Raw genomic sequence first — 17,646 nt, 5'->3', positions numbered from 1 at the left:
TGCTTTCTTGTTATATGGCATTCTGATTTATCATTACTAAATGTTGATCAAATACATCTATAATACATTAACTTTTATGTTTTAACTTACATAGTCAAACTAAAAAAAAGAATCAACTAAATTCTCTATTAAAAAGGCACATGTACCCTAAAACTTAAAGTATAATAATAATAAATTTAAAAAAACTAAAAAAAAAGTTATGAGATTATTTAACTTAAAAGATAACTTATTTTACCGTAAAATCCTCAGAAAGTATATTCTTAATAACAAACCAGTTTAAATATAAATTTATGGGATCTTCAGCTACAAAAACAAGCTCTTTTAACATGTATAATAAATATCCCTTACTGACTGTTTTGTTTGGTTTACTAGAACCTCCAAAGTTTGTTAAGAAATTAGAAGCTTCAAAAGTTGCAAAGCAGGGAGAATCCATTCAACTGGAATGTAAAATAAGTGGCTCCCCAGAAATCAAAGTTTCATGGTTCCGAAATGACAGCGAACTTCATGAAAGTTGGAAATACAACATGTCATTCATTAATTCTGTGGCATTGCTTACCATCAATGAAGCTAGTGCTGAAGACAGCGGGGACTACATTTGTGAGGCTCATAATGGTGTTGGTGACGCCAGCTGCAGCACAGCGTTGACAGTGAAAGGTTAGACACACTAAGCTTCTTCGTTTCTTTATTCTCCTCTGATGTGGGCTCTTAGCAAAGTTATGAGTTCCAAAATAAAAGGATAATTAAGGTTATTTGGTTGCAATTCTTCAACAAGTTTTAATGAATTGTCATTTCTTGTGTCAGCATGTATTGTCATATGATCACACCAGTCACTCTTCAAGGTTCTAGATTTAATTTTTTTTTCCTTTATAGTAAGCAAGTGTTCTCATTGTTTATCTTCTTTTTTCTGGTAGCACCTCCTGTTTTCACCCAGAAGCCTTCTCCAGTAGGAGCTCTTAAAGGTTCTGATGTGATTCTCCAATGTGAAATTTCGGGAACTCCCCCATTTGAAGTAGTATGGGTTAAAGATCGAAAGCAAGTTAGAAACAGCAAGAAATTTAAAATCACTTCAAAACATTTTGATACAAGCCTTCATATCCTTAATCTTGAAGCCTCCGATGTCGGGGAATATCACTGCAAAGCTACTAACGAGGTGGGAAGTGACACGTGTTCTTGCTCTGTCAAGTTCAAAGGTTTGTATACATGGACACAAAAATATATGCCCCTTCCTCCTATCTGTTCTTGCCTAACTAATAACTTGTGTGGCCATGATTCTCACATTTTTTCCTCTAACCACAAATTTCTTTCATCAGAACCTCCACGATTCGTGAAAAAGCTAAGTGACACCTCAACCCTTATTGGGGATGCTGTTGAGTTACGGGCCATAGTGGAGGGCTTCCAGCCAATTTCTGTTGTCTGGCTGAAAGATAGAGGTGAAGTCATCAGAGAGAGTGAAAACACCAGGATTTCATTCATTGATAACATTGCAACCCTCCAGCTGGGGAGTCCAGAAGCATCTAATTCTGGAAAATATATATGCCAAATCAAAAACGATGCTGGAATGAGAGAATGCTCCGCAGTCTTGACTGTACTAGGTTAGTAGCAAAGCACAGCCAGAGAAAAAATCAATTTACTTGATCCATGATCATTTTCCTCAAATATTCCTCTTATCCAGTAATTCAGTGATTGCACTCTTGAGTTTGAAAGGTTACTTTGTTTTCAATGCAAAATACTTCTTCTTTTAGAACCAGCAAGAATCATAGAGAAGCCCGAACCCATGACTGTCACTACTGGAAATCCTTTTGCATTAGAGTGTGTAGTGACTGGAACACCAGAACTCTCAGCCAAGTGGTTCAAAGATGGAAGAGAATTGTCTGCAGACAGCAAACATCACATTACATTCATCAATAAAGTGGCTTCCCTTAAAATCCCCTGTGCCGAAATGAGTGACAAAGGATTATATAGCTTTGAAGTGAAAAACAGTGTTGGCAAAAGTAACTGCACTGTATCTGTCCATGTTTCTGGTGAGTAGAATGAGATTTTTATGAATATACAATATTTCCAGGGGGTGGAGGGACACAGAATAAAACTTCTCTTTAAACGCAAAACTACCCTTCCCCACATAGATCGGATTGTGCCTCCTTCCTTCATCCGCAAGCTGAAAGATGTGAATGCCATCCTGGGGGCCTCAGTTGTTTTGGAGTGCCGAGTCTCTGGCTCAGCCCCGATTTCAGTTGGCTGGTTTCAGGATGGAAATGAGATTGTTAGTGGGCCCAAATGTCAATCCAGCTTTTCGGAAAACGTCTGTACTTTGAATCTGAGCTTGTTGGAGCCCTCCGACACAGGCATATACACGTGTGTGGCTGCCAATGTAGCTGGTTCCGATGAGTGCTCAGCAGTCCTGACTGTGCAAGGTCAGTGTGCAGGGATAAAGCTGCTGCTTCTCTAACACCTCTTTCATGTGGACGTGATGCCTGCCTTCCCTGGAGTTTCTTTATTTTGTCTTCATGTTTAGTCTTAGCTCCCTTTTTTTAAGGAGCAAAAGCACTTCTCACTTGGATTTCTTTCTTCTCTTTATCTCCCCTTCCGCCTTGCAATATCTAGAACCACCATCTTTTGAACAAACCCCTGATTCTGTGGAAGTTTTGCCTGGAATGAGCCTCACATTCACCAGTGTCATCAGAGGCACCCCTCCTTTCAAGGTCAAGTGGTTTAAAGGCAGCAGGGAACTGGTGCCTGGGGAGTCATGCAACATCTCTCTGGAAGATTTTGTCACAGAACTGGAGTTGTTTGAGGTGCGGCCATTAGAAAGTGGAGACTATTCTTGCCTCGTTACAAATGATGCTGGCAGTGCTTCCTGTACCACACATCTTTTTGTGAAAGGTTTGCTCTTTCCCCCAATATATGCATCTTTTAAAATTTCTCTTAAGTCTTCATTAGAAGACAAGAATTTTACCCACATGTTTTCTCCTTATAGAACCAGCCACCTTTGTGAAAAGATTGGCTGATTTCAGTGTTGAGACAGGAAGCCCCATAGTTCTCGAGGCCACATACACTGGCACACCTCCAATCTCAGTGAGCTGGATAAAGGACGAGTATCTTCTTTCACAATCCGAGAGATGCAGTATTACTATGACAGAAAAATCTACCATACTGGAAATTCTTGAGAGCACAATAGAGGATTATGCACAGTACAGCTGCCTGATAGAAAATGAGGCTGGTCAAGATATCTGTGAAGCTCTGGTGTCTGTCTTAGGTGTGTTGACAGCTACCTCTTTTTATTGCTCTCTTTCTTTTCAAACATCCTCTTTTACATGGCATGACTGACTTGCTGACTACCATCCTTTGTACCATAGAACCACCGTACTTTATTGAACCTCTGGAACATGTGGAAGCAGTCATTGGAGAACCTGCAACTTTACAGTGTAAAGTGGATGGAACTCCAGAAATTAGAATTTCTTGGTATAAAGAACACACAAAGCTACGATCAGCTCCTGCATATAAAATGCAATTCAAAAATAACGTTGCTTCCTTAGTAATCAACAAAGTGGATCACAGTGATGTGGGAGAGTATTCATGCAAGGCAGAGAACAGTGTGGGGGCAGTCGCTTCTTCAGCTGTGCTTGTTATCAAAGGTGATGGTGTTGTTTAACCTAGTGTGTGTGAACAGATTCATTTTCTTAAAAACGTTAAAACTTTCATGAATTGAAATATGTTATGGATGCCTTCTCACCTGTAAATAAGGATTATCTGTAACTTCTTTACAGAGCGCAAACTTCCACCTTCCTTTGCAAGAAAACTGAAAGACGTTCATGAGACTCTAGGCTTCCCAGTTGCATTTGAATGCCGCATCAATGGCTCAGAACCTCTTCAAGTGTCTTGGTACAAGGATGGGGTTCTTTTGAAAGATGATGCTAATTTGCAGACATCTTTTGTTCATAATGTAGCAACTCTTCAGATTTTACAAACTGACCAGAGCCACATAGGGCAGTATAATTGCTCTGCTTCTAATCCTCTTGGGACTGCTTCATCCAGTGCCAAGCTCATTCTCTCAGGTGAGTAACTCACAGTACCCTCTTCATTGTAAAGCAGCTTCACTGCTCCAGGCCACCAAAAGGCTGGTGCCATTTAGTTTCTGCTCTGTATGTGAGAGCATGGAAATAAAAATCACCATGTTGGTCTTCATTCTTTTCAGAGCATGAAGTGCCTCCTTTCTTTGATCTAAAGCCTGTATCAGTAGATCTTGCTCTTGGAGAAAGTGGTACTTTTAAATGTCATGTAACTGGGACTGCACCAATCAAAATCACTTGGGCCAAAGATAACCGAGAGATTCGCCCTGGAGGCAACTACAAGATGACTTTGGTAGAAAATACTGCCACTCTGACAGTTCTCAAAGTAGGCAAAGGCGATGCCGGGCAGTACACCTGCTATGCAAGCAACATCGCTGGAAAAGACTCTTGTTCTGCTCAGCTGGGTGTACAAGGTACTTGTTAGAGTGAAGGAGCAAGATCTCTTTTACATTTTCAGTATCTTAAAATATAGGAGGGTGGGTGTGCTTGAGAGAGAGCTATGTTTAGGACCAGGGTCTAGTGATGAAAATGGATCAAGTGGATCAAGGACCTTCGAAATGGAGACAAGTATTTTTTAATTACTTTAAAAAAATTTTTAAACTAGGAAAACATGGACCAAAAGTCCATTTTAAGAGACTAAAAATAGAGACTAGAGAGAGATAACCGAAACTCTACAAAATTGCAAGAAAATCCTAGTTTGAAAGACGGTATCATAGGACAAAAGCGAAGTTATTGCAAATGACTTTTTTCCCACAGTACTTAGTAAATGAATGGATTTTGTCCCTCTAAGGCATAGCAAAGAGCCAAACTATCAAGCCCTTCAAGGAGAATTCAGATGAGAATGATAAGTTCAACTTACTTTCCTCCACTAGCCCCACTTAAATAATAGTGGAGGTCAGGGGCTGGGGAGTAAGTAGATCAGTATCTGCTATTATGGAAGGCAGTCATGTGTTTCTGCCACATGTTTATCGCTGCTACTGTCAGAAATTAAACAGTTCACTCAATGGACTGCTAGTCTAGTCCATTAGAGTATTTTTAAGGGTTTTTGTAGTGGTGGTTTATAAATATCTTGAAATTAAAATATAATTAGATTTAGCAGCCCATTTGCTCTATGACATATAGCTAATCACTTTTACTTCCCTATGCCTGAATTTTTTGCTTCAGTTAATGAGGAAATCATTACTCTCACACACTTCAAAGGAAAATTATGAAGGTTGAGGAAATACCCATTTAACACCTAAAAGAGTAAAATGGCATTTTAAAAATATTAAGATATCTGACCCACTTTGCCATTCCGGCTCTTCATGCTATGTAACTGATAGCATTGCAGCCTTAGGAAATAGTTCTCCACTGGTTCATATACAAGACAGTAATCAAATTCTCATTCCCCGTGGACCTCAGAGGGCTTCCACTGACAGATACATGCTATTATCTCTGATCTTGGCACTAGAGAAGGGACTCTTTTGCTGGGGAGAGGATGGCACAATAAACAGTAATGTCTTTTTCTCCTTCTTTTAGTAATAATACTTGATGTGGATGCTTACAAAAACAAGCATATTTTATTTTAGAAATTTTCTATTTAGGTTTCATTTAACTCTTCTTCCTTGCACTGCATAAATTTGTTTTCCAGAGCTAAAGACCTCTCTAGCAAAGATTATTTTTTCCACCTCATCTTGAATTATATGCATCTGTTCCATCCCTTACCCTGTGTTTTTCCTCTTGGTTCCATAGAACCACCCAGGTTCATTAAGAAGCTAGAACCTTCAAGAATTGTGAAACAGGATGAATTCACAAGGTATGAATGCAAAATCGGCGGGTCTCCAGAAATCAAAGTTTTATGGTATAAGGACGAGACTGAAATTCAAGAGAGCAGTAAATTCAGAATGTCATTCGTTGACTCGGTGGCTGTGCTGGAAATGCACAATCTCAGCGTTGAAGACAGTGGAGACTACACCTGTGAGGCCCACAATGCAGCAGGCAGTGCCAGCAGCAGCACATCCTTAAAAGTTAAAGGTCAGCGCTCTCCCCACCTGTGTGTTTTTCACATTAGCCTCCTCTTTAATTGTCCTCTTAACTTCCTGTTTGACTCTTCAACGATGTTTTAAAATAGAGAAAGGACACAACAAAGAATTGAAAGTGTTTTTTTCACTCTCTATCTCTCTGATGGAGTGGAAGATTGATTCTTACTTTTAACTATATACTTACAGAATACATCCGTATTTTCCTTTTTTCCAATTTCAGAACCACCCATTTTCCGCAAAAAGCCTCATCCTATAGAGACACTGAAAGGAGCTGATGTTCACCTTGAATGTGAGCTTCAGGGCACTCCCCCATTTCATGTTTCTTGGTATAAAGACAAGAGAGAACTTAGGAGCGGCAAGAAGTACAAGATAATGTCTGAGAACTTCCTTACCAGTATCCACATCCTGAATGTCGATGCTGCAGACATTGGGGAATATCAGTGTAAAGCCACAAACGATGTGGGGAGCGACACTTGCGTTGGTTCCATCACTCTCAAAGGTTAGATGGACTGCATTCTCTTCTGCTCACTACTTCCCTTCTAATTGTAATACTCTTTTGTCCCCTCCACCACAGCCCAGTCTTATCACTAGCAGCCTATTCCACTTTCCCTTTGCTTCCTCTCCAAGTCCTTTTCTGTTTAGTCTGCTTCCCTTTTCCAAATCCTACTAAATATCCTTTTAGATAATGTTGTCATTAGGTTTTGATTGGATTAAGAAAGCTGGAGTAGATGAGATATTCAACTTTCCTACTGAATACAAACTTTAATGTGTCCCTGCTCGCATCCACCAAAAATGCCTCTTAAATGGAAATAACACATTATCACTAGTTTGATTCCTGGCATTCATGATTTGAGCAAAATGCTCTCAGTCTCACGAATTTTAAAACCCAGGCTTTCCTCCTTTTTCATCAGCACCACCAAGATTTGTGAAGAAGCTCAGTGACATATCTACTGTCGTTGGTAAAGAAGTTCAGCTGCAGACTACCATTGAAGGCGCTGAGCCCATTTCAGTGGTGTGGTTCAAAGATAAGGGAGAAATCGTTAGAGAAAGTGACAACATATGGATTTCTTATTCAGAAAACATTGCAACCTTACAGTTTTCAAGAGTGGAACCAGCCAATGCTGGAAAATACACTTGTCAGATCAAAAACGATGCTGGGATGCAAGAGTGCTTCGCCATGCTATCCGTTCTCGGTTAGTAAAAAGATGATGTTATCACAGATACAAGGCACACACTCACCAGGATCTGTATTTTCTTTAGTTTTTCAATTTGAGTTTAAAATATGGATATCTTTTACATTTCATTCCAGAGCCTGCAACAATTGTAGAAAAGCCAGAATCCATAAAAGTTACCACGGGAGACACCTGTACTTTGGAGTGTACAGTAGCTGGCACCCCTGAACTCAGTACTAAGTGGTTTAAGGATGGAAAAGAGCTAACAAGTGACAACAAATACAAAATAAGCTTCTTCAACAAAGTATCTGGCCTTAAGATCATCAATGTAGCACCGAGTGACAGTGGGGTATACAGTTTTGAGGTGCAGAACCCTGTTGGCAAAGACAGCTGCACAGCTTCATTGCAGGTTTCAGGTTGGTTGATTTCTTGGGCTTTTCCTTCATCATTATAATAATGTAGTTCCTGGTTTTCATAAATGTATATGGGTTGTTACATCTTCTATAGGATAACATGAGTCCGACATCTTCTGAATCAGCAAATTCAGAGGCAATGCCATCTGTAGAATTAGAAGGAAACCATGTTCAAAAGTTATATCCCTTTCTTTTTGAGGAATTTCCAAAATGATGATAGGAATGAAAAATAGTCCCTGGATAAGGTTAAAGCAGTCTTCATTTATGCTGAAATAATTCACCACATAATGCTTCACGGCAAAGAGAGAACAAAATCCCTAGCAAGTCAACCATCACATTCTGCCCACTGATTCTCCAAGCTTTTGATAGTGTGAACCCATAGAGGAGTTTTTAATACCGTCACAAAAGAGCCAAATGGATCTAGGGATATTCCATCAAAAAGACAGTTCTCTCTTCAAGTCATTTTATAATTGTTGTCCTTTGTTTTTTTTTTTTGGGTTTTTTTTTTTTTTTTTTGTATCATTCAGACCGAACCGTTCCTCCTTCATTCACAAGAAAATTGAAAGAGACAAATGGTCTATCCGGTTCCTCAGTTGTAATGGAGTGTAAAGTCTATGGGTCACCTCCAATCTCTGTCTCCTGGTTCCATGAAGGAAATGAGATCAGTAGTGGAAGGAAATACCAGACCACCCTGACAGATAATACTTGTGCTTTAACTGTGAACATGCTGGAAGAATCAGACAGTGGTGACTACACATGTATAGCTACTAATATGGCTGGTTCTGATGAATGTAGTGCTCCTTTGACTGTGAGAGGTCAGTTTACAAAACAGTAAAATGAATTGCATTTCATAGTTTATTAAGCATGTTTGTCATAACAATTCACAAATACTAAACCTTTTCTGATATGTGCTTTTGTGTTTAGAACCACCATCTTTTGTTCAGAAACCTGATCCCATGGATGTTTTAACTGGGACCAATGTAACTTTCACAAGTATCGTAAAAGGAACACCTCCTTTCAGTGTTAGCTGGTTCAAAGGTAGCAGTGAACTAGTACCAGGTGACAGATGCAACGTGTCTTTGGAGGATTCAGTTGCTGAACTGGAGTTGTTCGATGTAGATACATCACAAAGTGGAGAATATACTTGCATAGTTAGCAATGAAGCTGGCAAGGCTTCTTGTACAACACATCTCTACATAAAAGGTTTGTCAGACTGCTCTTCTAGATTTATACGATTAGTAATTAGATGTGTCTATGTCTGTATGTATATGTGTTTGATTTTATATTTTCAACTTGGTCACTTTAGCCCCAGCCAAATTTGTGAAGAGGCTGAATGATTACAGCATAGAGAAAGGAAAACCCCTGATCCTAGAGGGTACATTCACTGGAACTCCTCCCATTTCGGTTACCTGGAAGAAAAATGGCATAAATGTAACTCCTTCTCAGAGGTGTAATATAACTACGACTGAAAAATCGGCAATCCTGGAAATTCCAAGTAGCACAGTAGAGGATGCAGGACAATACAACTGCTACATTGAAAATGCCTCTGGAAAAGATTCCTGTTCAGCACAAATACTCATACTAGGTTTGTCATGATTGCACATTTTTATCTTTGTATACAATCGATGATCTGGCACGTCTCCTTCATGACTGATTGATTATCTCTCTTGGCTGCAGAACCACCGTATTTTGTCAAGCAGTTGGAGCCGGTTAAGGTGTCTGTTGGAGATTCTGCCTCTCTACAATGCCAGCTTGCTGGAACCCCTGAAATTGGGGTATCCTGGTATAAAGGAGATACAAAATTGAGACCCACTACGACTTACAAAATGCATTTTAGGAATAATGTTGCTACACTGGTTTTCAACCAGGTTGATATTAATGATAGTGGAGAATATATCTGCAAAGCTGAAAACAGCGTGGGAGAAATTTCTGCATCAACTTTCCTTACCGTTCAAGGTGATTGCAATATTTTTAAAGTGAACGAATTTATGTTTCTTTTGAACAAGACTTAAAATGTCTGGGGAGGCCTTATTTTTAGGAAAATCTTTCCAAAGGCTTAAAATTCTGCTTAAGTAATCCTATTTACAGTTAGTGGCTTATCTTTTTCTATGGATTCTACAGAGAGATAATATGACTAAATCTTTAATTGGAAGGATTATGCAATCATTTGCTTCTATAATTAAATCTTTTTTAATAAGTGACCATATATTTTTAAATTCCACCCGTAAGTATCTCATGCAAATTGCTAGAAGGCAGTCTTTAAAATTACAGGAATCTGCTGCTTGCCCAGAGACATGCCTTCAGCCAACCAATTGCTTTATTGGTTTTCATACTGTTTTGCACCTACTGTGCATTAGGGTTGGTCTCAGAGTGATACTTTTGCTCCAGAAATCTATATGCTTTTCTTTATCTCCAAGTTAATTCAAGAGACATTAATCCTGATTTTTAATAGAAATTGCATATATACGTGTGTTTGTATATATATAATTGTGAGAAGAGCATTTAGTAAATTAAAGTATTTGTTACTTTTATTCTGTTCCTACAGAGCAAAAACTTCCACCATCATTTTCTCGACAATTGAGAGATGTTCAAGAAACAGTTGGACTACCAGTTGTTTTTGATTGTGCCATAAGTGGATCAGAACCTATCTCCGTGTCTTGGTATAAAGACGGCAAGCCATTGAAAGACAGCCCAAATGTACAAACGTCATTTTTAGACAATACAGCCACACTCAATATTTTTAAAACTGACCGGAGCCTTGCAGGCCAGTATTCCTGCACAGCTACAAACCCTATAGGCTCTGCTTCTTCCAGTGCCAGGCTCATTCTCACAGGTTTGTGGATTCTTAAACTTTCATTTCTAGAATTAAAGTATTATAATCAAATATGAACTTAGGGAGAAATTTCTATTTCAGTAAACTGACATGGTCCAGATATTGAGCCTGAAACCTTGTCTTTCTGCTCTACTATTAGAGGGGAAGAACCCACCCTTCTTTGACATCCGTCTTGCCCCTGTGGATGCTGTGGTGGGAGAAAGTGCTGACTTTGAGTGCCACGTTACGGGCACACAACCGATAAAGGTCAGCTGGGCCAAAGACAGCAGAGAAATACGAAGTGGCGGAAAGTACCAGATTAGTTATCTGGAAAACAGCGCCCACCTGACAGTCCTCAAAGTAGACAAAGGAGATTCTGGACAATATACCTGCTATGCTGTGAATGAAGTGGGAAAAGACTCTTGCACAGCTCAGCTGAATATAAAAGGTATCGTTTATTTTGCAAGTGGTCCAACAAAAGTGTAATCATTTTGTAGTATAGCCTGAAGGTGTCGTTTTTATGATGATGAATGCAATTTAGGACATTTTTAAACAAATGAAAAGAAAATGTTTAAGAGGAAATAAGTTTATCTAGAGAAGAAGTCATTTTTTAAATCTGTATTTCTTTCTTTCCTCGAGACAGGATCTCACTCTGTCGCACAGGCTGGAGTACAGTGGCGTGATCTCAGCTCACTGCAACCTCTGCCTCCTGGGTTCAAGTGATTCTTGTGCCTCAGCCTCCTGAGTAGCTGGGATTACAGGCGCCTGCCACCATGCCCAACAAAGTTTTGTATTTTTTGGTAGAAACGGGGTTTCACCATGTTGGCCAGGTTGGTCTGGAGCTCCTGACCTCAAGTGATCCACCCACCTTGGCCTCCCAAAGTGCTGGGATTACAGGCATGAGCCACCACACCCAGCTTATAATCTATATTTCTAAAACTTTATATATTCCCTATGATACTGAGACTACCCCTTCTTTTTACAAATTTGTGATTCTGTAAATGGCCATGAGTTACTTCTTATCATCCACCTTGTAAGTCAAAGAACAGTTTAGAATAAGCTCGTAGAAGGAGGCTGAAATGTTTAGGAACATACACTGATATAGTGTATTTAGTTGGTTAGCCTTGATTTTTAACTAAAAATATGAAGTTTTTTTTTCTTGAAAAGCTTCATATTAGTAATCTGCTTCTGGATTCTACTTCATATATCCTTGCAATTTCTTATAGAGCGGCTCATCCCACCAAGTTTCACTAAAAGACTCTCAGAGACAGTAGAAGAAACAGAAGGGAATTCTTTCAAACTTGAGGGACGTGTGGCTGGTTCCCAACCTATAACTGTTGCCTGGTACAAAAATAATATAGAGATACAACCAACTTCTAACTGTGAAATAACATTCAAGAACAACACGTTAGTGCTGCAAGTCAGGAAAGCAGGCATGAACGACGCTGGTTTGTACACATGCAAAGTGTCCAATGATGCAGGCTCTGCTCTGTGCACATCTTCAATCGTCATCAAAGGTGAGTTATCCTCACAGCCCCAACCTGTTGTGTTTTTCTTCACTGCCTGTTATATATCCATGAGCATTTCTTATGATATCTTGACCAAGTAAGTTATAACAAATATAAATACACATTATTTAACTGTGTATTTATCACTCCATATGTTTACTAAAAATATAAATTATTGTAATTTAATTATGTGGCTTCCCGAAGGAGGTGTCATTTAACGGACTAATATCTTAGGTTTCTAAATCATATCCTAAAATTCCCTTAGGTAGTTAGAAGTTTCAGCATACTCTGAAATGTGTGCATATGTGACACATATATTTTTATGAAGCACATTTGTTTTGAAATTTTTTTAATGTTCATCACCAAATATCACATTAACTTGACTATTATTGAGTTATATATTATATCACAGTATGAAACTTTCTCCTTTCCAAGTGTATTTCTAAAGGATTATTGTTTAATGTATATTGCCCAAAGCTTTTGACCTGCAAACAAATATTAATCCCAGACAAAAGGGTAACATTTGCCCAAAAAGAAAAATAATGGGTAGAAAACATTGCATATCATTATGGAAGACATATTTAAATACACAATCATCGCTTGAGAAAATGAAATAGACCATGTTGTTTAAGGATATCTTTATCTGTTTCTCTTCACTGTAATGGCTTCCAGTAATTACAACATAGCTTCATCAAAATCACATTAAAAACTAACCTCCTAGAGCAGCTTGGAATTAATTACCAACTCTTATGATCTGGTTAGTTATCTCACAGTGCACAGATAGTAAGTTATTATTAATAGGCTGATATCACTAATAAGTAAATATCACGGAGTTGTCTTAAAATTCCAATTTCATCACTCATTTTGTGGAATTTAGATGCATTTAGTTTTAAAACACATTTTATAAAACGAAAAATATATACTTAGCAGTGGCTTATATTCATGATTTACACTCATGATGGTTTTACCATGGGCAGATAAATGCTTTCTATAGAATTCTGAAGCTATTTATAAAATTTTTTTAAAGGATAGACATCAGAAGTTTTAATCTTTGCAATAACAAAAAAAATGGCCTTATTCTTTCTAGGTACAGGTCTCAGAACCATTGAACAAAATCATTACATAATACTGAGTTGTACATTGCCTTCCTATCATGTTACTCATCAATGTCTTCATCACTGGTCTTCAGTTAAACACTGAGCTTCAACTCCTAATTCCCTTGGGCTAAGATTGGATTTTAAATGCTACTGTGGCTGCATTTAATAGCTAAAGATGAACATCAGAGAAAATCACATATAAATATGTGGGCTCATGTATTACTCAAATGCTAGCTTTCTTTCCTAGAGGGTAGCAATCATTGCCACTGGAGATAAGCAGAATTCCCAAATAAGCCCTTCATTTTCAGGGTTCAGCAAAAACACCGCTGTACACAGGTTTGAGAGAATTAATAGTGTGCTATATGGCAAAGAAGTTCATAGTAACTGCCAATGTCTGCAGTGCTTAGTAAGGACACAGAGGCTGGGGCAATTTGTGGGCAGCATGTGATGTGTTCTTTGCTTGTTTTTAAACCTTTATCTTTTTAAAAAATCCAACAAATTTAAACTATTGTCTTTAGAGAGGAATAAACCAGGCACATAATTCTGTTCTACTACAGCAACAGTGTTACCTGTTAGAGGCCAAACAGTTTTTCTCTTTATTTGTTTCTCTTGTGGAATTTAATACTTTTTTGCCTTTATGTTCCTCATGAAAATACCTTTTCAATTCCAGAACCTAAGAAGCCACCTGTATTTGATCAGCACCTTACTCCAGTAACAGTGAGTGAAGGAGAATACGTGCAGCTCAGCTGCCATGTCCAGGGATCTGAGCCAATTAGGATCCAGTGGTTGAAGGCTGGCAGGGAAATAAAGCCTTCAGACAGATGCAGCTTCAGCTTTGCTAGTGGGACAGCTGTACTGGAACTCAGAGATGTGGCTAAAGCAGATTCGGGAGATTATGTGTGTAAAGCTTCAAATGTGGCTGGAAGTGACACTACCAAATCAAAAGTGACCATTAAAGGTACAGACACCTCAAAAGTATTATGCAGCTCAAGCCAGCAACCACTCATGTTTATTTGCTTATTATGATTTCACTAGAAATGGAATTAGATTTTTAGAAATATCAGTTGTTGCTCATCTGCAATTTGTAGGCTCCTTATTATAATTGAAATATTAGGTAATTTAACAGAAATAATGTCAATACAAAGTGTCTGAAATTACTACAAGTTTACCACCCTATTTCTTGAACTTCTTTTCACCATATCCATTAAGATGTAATTAATGCAGTTCCAAAAATGATGCTATAATAATGCGATAGAAAGTAGGCTGGTGTGATACACCTGGAAAAAGTAAAACCAAGTCTAAAAATATTGACACTACTAATATGATTATTGTTCAACCTTTGATAGCTATCATTAGCATAAATGTCTGAGAAGCTGCTTTATCTTCTGTAACCCACCCTTACATAGAAAGAGAATTCTGCAGTACTTACTTATCAAACTGCCAACCTCCTGAGGCTTATTTTACAAAGGGGGATATTTATTATAATTTTGAGGTGATTGTAGTAACAAAACATGTAAATGTTTTTTCAGACAAACCAGCTGCGGCCCCAGCAGCCAAGAAAGCTGCGGTAGATGGAAGACTCTTTTTTGTGTCAGAACCTCAGAGTATCAGAGTCGTAGAAAGTAAGTGCACTTCATGAGAAGTACATCTTCATCTATCTTGTACCTTTTACTTATGATTTAATTTTGGAAGAACTGATTTTAGAAAATTAAATTTTTATTCACTTGTTTTCATTATTCCTTAGAAACCACTGCGACCTTCATTGCAAAAGTTGGAGGTGACCCAATCCCAAATGTTAAATGGACAAAAGGGAAGTGGAGACAGCTGAACCAAGGAGGTCGTGTTTTCATCCACCAAAAAGGCGATGAAGCAAAACTGGAGATTAGGGACACCACAAAAACTGATTCTGGGTTATACCGATGCGTGGCATTTAACAAACATGGTGAAATTGAAAGTAATGTTAACTTACAGGTGGATGAAAGGAAGAAACAAGAGAAAATTGAAGGCGATCTTAGAGCAATGCTGAAAAAGTGAGTTCAATAAAAACCACAAATGGTACAATCAGCCCTCGATATAAGTGGGTTCCGCATCCACAGTCAACCAGCCCCAGTGGAAAGTATTAAAGAACAAAAAATTTAAAAATACAAATAAACAATACAGCATAACAACCATTTACACAGCACTTACATTGTATTAGATATTATAAGTAATCTAGAGATGAAGTATATGGGAGGATGTGCATAGGTTACATGCAAATACTATGCCATTTTGCATCAGGGACTTGAGCATCTGGCCACAGGACTCCTGAAGCCAATCTCCCAGGCATAGAGAGGGATGACTGTAATGTCCCATTCGCAAAAAGAATCTCTCGAGAGTCATGGGCTATCCATCTCAAGATTCAGATTGTTAAAGAACATAGGCATATAGACATTTTAACAGAAGCAGACAAGCAAATACACAACATCTGGGTGTTCTTGTTTCATTAGAATCAATTTCCGAATTTAAGAGAAAGTTTTAAGAAAGAGGTGAATGTCTATTAAGATTTTTAAACAAAAAGAAATGGCCTATAAAGAAACCCCAGTATTGTCTGTGCCTAGGTATGAAACTTTTTTTCTATATATGATTTGTTATGTTATGAATGGTTCTGTAAAACAACTGTTTTAAACATTTTCCATAATTATCATTCATTTCAATATGGTTCATTTTTCAACATAATGATTAAATTAAATCCACACTCAATTTCCACACATCTTTTCCATGATATGTATACTATTCTATTATTAAAGTTTTCCATTGCTATTATTATTTTTTCTGATATTATAATTCATTAGCTAGGCTCTTTGGTTATAAAGTTTACAGAAATACTTCTATTATCCTTTCCTTTCTTAAAATGTTCATTCCTACATCTATATTTTATTACAATGGTCCTAATCCATCTGATCTTAATCCACTCCATCTCCAAACCCACATTTTTAAATTGTTTCACAGCTAACATGGTAAAATTAATATTTATTGAATAAAGAACATAGAAAACCTTAATGAAGTATATAATCTTTGAATGATGATAGACAATTAAAAATAAGTAGAAGACAGGTGATTTATCCTTACTTTTTAAATTTTATTTAGGACTCCAGTCTTAAAGAAAGGAGCTGGGGAAGAAGAGGAAATTGATATCATGGAACTTCTCAAAAATGTTGATCCTAAAGAATATGAAAAATATGCCCGCATGTATGGAATCACTGACTTCCGAGGTCTTCTTCAAGCATTTGAACTGCTCAAGCAAAGCCAAGAAGAAGAGACACATAGACTGGTATGCTCCTTCATATATAGCATCATGCTAAAAAAGTCACATTTAAAACATCTCACATATTCCCTTTGAATTACCAGAATCCTATAGTTATATGACATCATTTAATATGACCTAACCAGCATCCAGAATGGAAGCTGAATATAGTCATGCATCCTCTAAATCAAATTTTGTTTCATATGTAATGCCTATCATTTTTGTTCTTCTCAGGAAATTGAGGAAATAGAGAGGTCAGAGAGGGACGAAAAGGAATTTGAGGAACTTGTATCATTTATTCAGCAAAGACTGTCACAGACAGAGGTAAAAAGAATTACGTTGATAATAAAATGAACAAGTTATTATTGAGTATTATTATAAGGGAAGGAGTAACAAATGTGTTTTAATTCTTTATTCTCCTAGCCTGTCACTCTGATCAAGGACATTGAAAATCAGACAGTTTTGAAAGATAATGATGCTGTCTTTGAAATTGACATTAAAATTAATTATCCAGAAATCAAGCTTTCATGGTACAAAGGAACTGAAAAACTGGAACCCAGTGATAAATATGAAATAAGCATTGATGGTGACCGACATACACTCAGAGTCAAAAACTGTCAACTTAAAGACCAGGGCAATTATCGATTGGTTTGTGGTCCACACATCGCTAGCGCTAAACTAACTGTAATTGGTAAGTTAGAAAAGGCTTATGAAATACTTGTGAGATTTAAATTACTGTTGAGCACATCTGCGTGTGATACTGAACAAAATGTGTGTTGTATCACATGAACAGAGCCTGCATGGGAACGGCATCTTCAGGATGTGACTCTGAAAGAAGGCCAGACTTGCACCATGACATGCCAATTTTCTGTACCAAATGTAAAATCTGAATGGTTCAGAAATGGCAGAATCCTTAAACCCCAAGGTAGACATAAAACAGAAGTGGAACACAAAGTCCATAAATTGACCATTGCAGATGTTCGAGCAGAAGACCAGGGTCAGTACACCTGCAAATATGAAGACCTTGAAACTTCAGCAGAACTCAGAATTGAAGGTGCGTGAAACACTATGGAGTCCTTGTGGGTACAGCATAGGTCAATGGCAAATGTTGTGCAGGACCCCTGCAACCCTACCTGTAGACACACACCAAAGTGGTCATGTGTTCTTATTTCCCAACACACGTTCTCATAGTATTCATCTCAAAGTTCATACAAAAGCACAAGGGAAATATTCAAATGAGTGTCAATTCTTTTGCATCATTCTTTTAGATTTT

General features: G+C 37.8%; 1 protein-coding gene across 1 annotated transcript in view; it reads left to right on the top strand.

Annotated features, from left to right (window-relative positions):
• The window catches only part of TTN (titin), a 280,746-nt gene that overhangs the window by 84,404 nt on the left and 178,696 nt on the right, over positions 1 to 17,646 (top strand). The window contains exons 76-103 of the mRNA XM_063595464.1: positions 373 to 654; positions 912 to 1,190; positions 1,311 to 1,592; positions 1,743 to 2,021; positions 2,124 to 2,411; positions 2,602 to 2,880; positions 2,975 to 3,253; positions 3,354 to 3,632; positions 3,765 to 4,052; positions 4,193 to 4,480; positions 5,799 to 6,080; positions 6,309 to 6,587; positions 7,000 to 7,281; positions 7,398 to 7,676; positions 8,201 to 8,488; positions 8,598 to 8,876; positions 8,980 to 9,258; positions 9,351 to 9,629; positions 10,219 to 10,506; positions 10,646 to 10,933; positions 11,712 to 12,002; positions 13,761 to 14,048; positions 14,620 to 14,712; positions 14,835 to 15,120; positions 16,217 to 16,400; positions 16,608 to 16,697; positions 16,797 to 17,064; positions 17,167 to 17,427. Of these exons, the coding sequence (XP_063451534.1) occupies positions 373 to 654; positions 912 to 1,190; positions 1,311 to 1,592; positions 1,743 to 2,021; positions 2,124 to 2,411; positions 2,602 to 2,880; positions 2,975 to 3,253; positions 3,354 to 3,632; positions 3,765 to 4,052; positions 4,193 to 4,480; positions 5,799 to 6,080; positions 6,309 to 6,587; positions 7,000 to 7,281; positions 7,398 to 7,676; positions 8,201 to 8,488; positions 8,598 to 8,876; positions 8,980 to 9,258; positions 9,351 to 9,629; positions 10,219 to 10,506; positions 10,646 to 10,933; positions 11,712 to 12,002; positions 13,761 to 14,048; positions 14,620 to 14,712; positions 14,835 to 15,120; positions 16,217 to 16,400; positions 16,608 to 16,697; positions 16,797 to 17,064; positions 17,167 to 17,427 (7,407 nt within the window). The remainder of the gene's footprint in view (positions 1 to 372; positions 655 to 911; positions 1,191 to 1,310; positions 1,593 to 1,742; positions 2,022 to 2,123; positions 2,412 to 2,601; positions 2,881 to 2,974; positions 3,254 to 3,353; positions 3,633 to 3,764; positions 4,053 to 4,192; positions 4,481 to 5,798; positions 6,081 to 6,308; positions 6,588 to 6,999; positions 7,282 to 7,397; positions 7,677 to 8,200; positions 8,489 to 8,597; positions 8,877 to 8,979; positions 9,259 to 9,350; positions 9,630 to 10,218; positions 10,507 to 10,645; positions 10,934 to 11,711; positions 12,003 to 13,760; positions 14,049 to 14,619; positions 14,713 to 14,834; positions 15,121 to 16,216; positions 16,401 to 16,607; positions 16,698 to 16,796; positions 17,065 to 17,166; positions 17,428 to 17,646) is intronic.

Source organism: Pan paniscus, chromosome 13 (genome assembly GCF_029289425.2).
Source record: "Pan paniscus chromosome 13, NHGRI_mPanPan1-v2.0_pri, whole genome shotgun sequence".
Taxonomy (NCBI): domain Eukaryota; kingdom Metazoa; phylum Chordata; class Mammalia; order Primates; family Hominidae; genus Pan; species Pan paniscus.
This window is presented reverse-complemented; position numbering and strand designations above follow the sequence as displayed.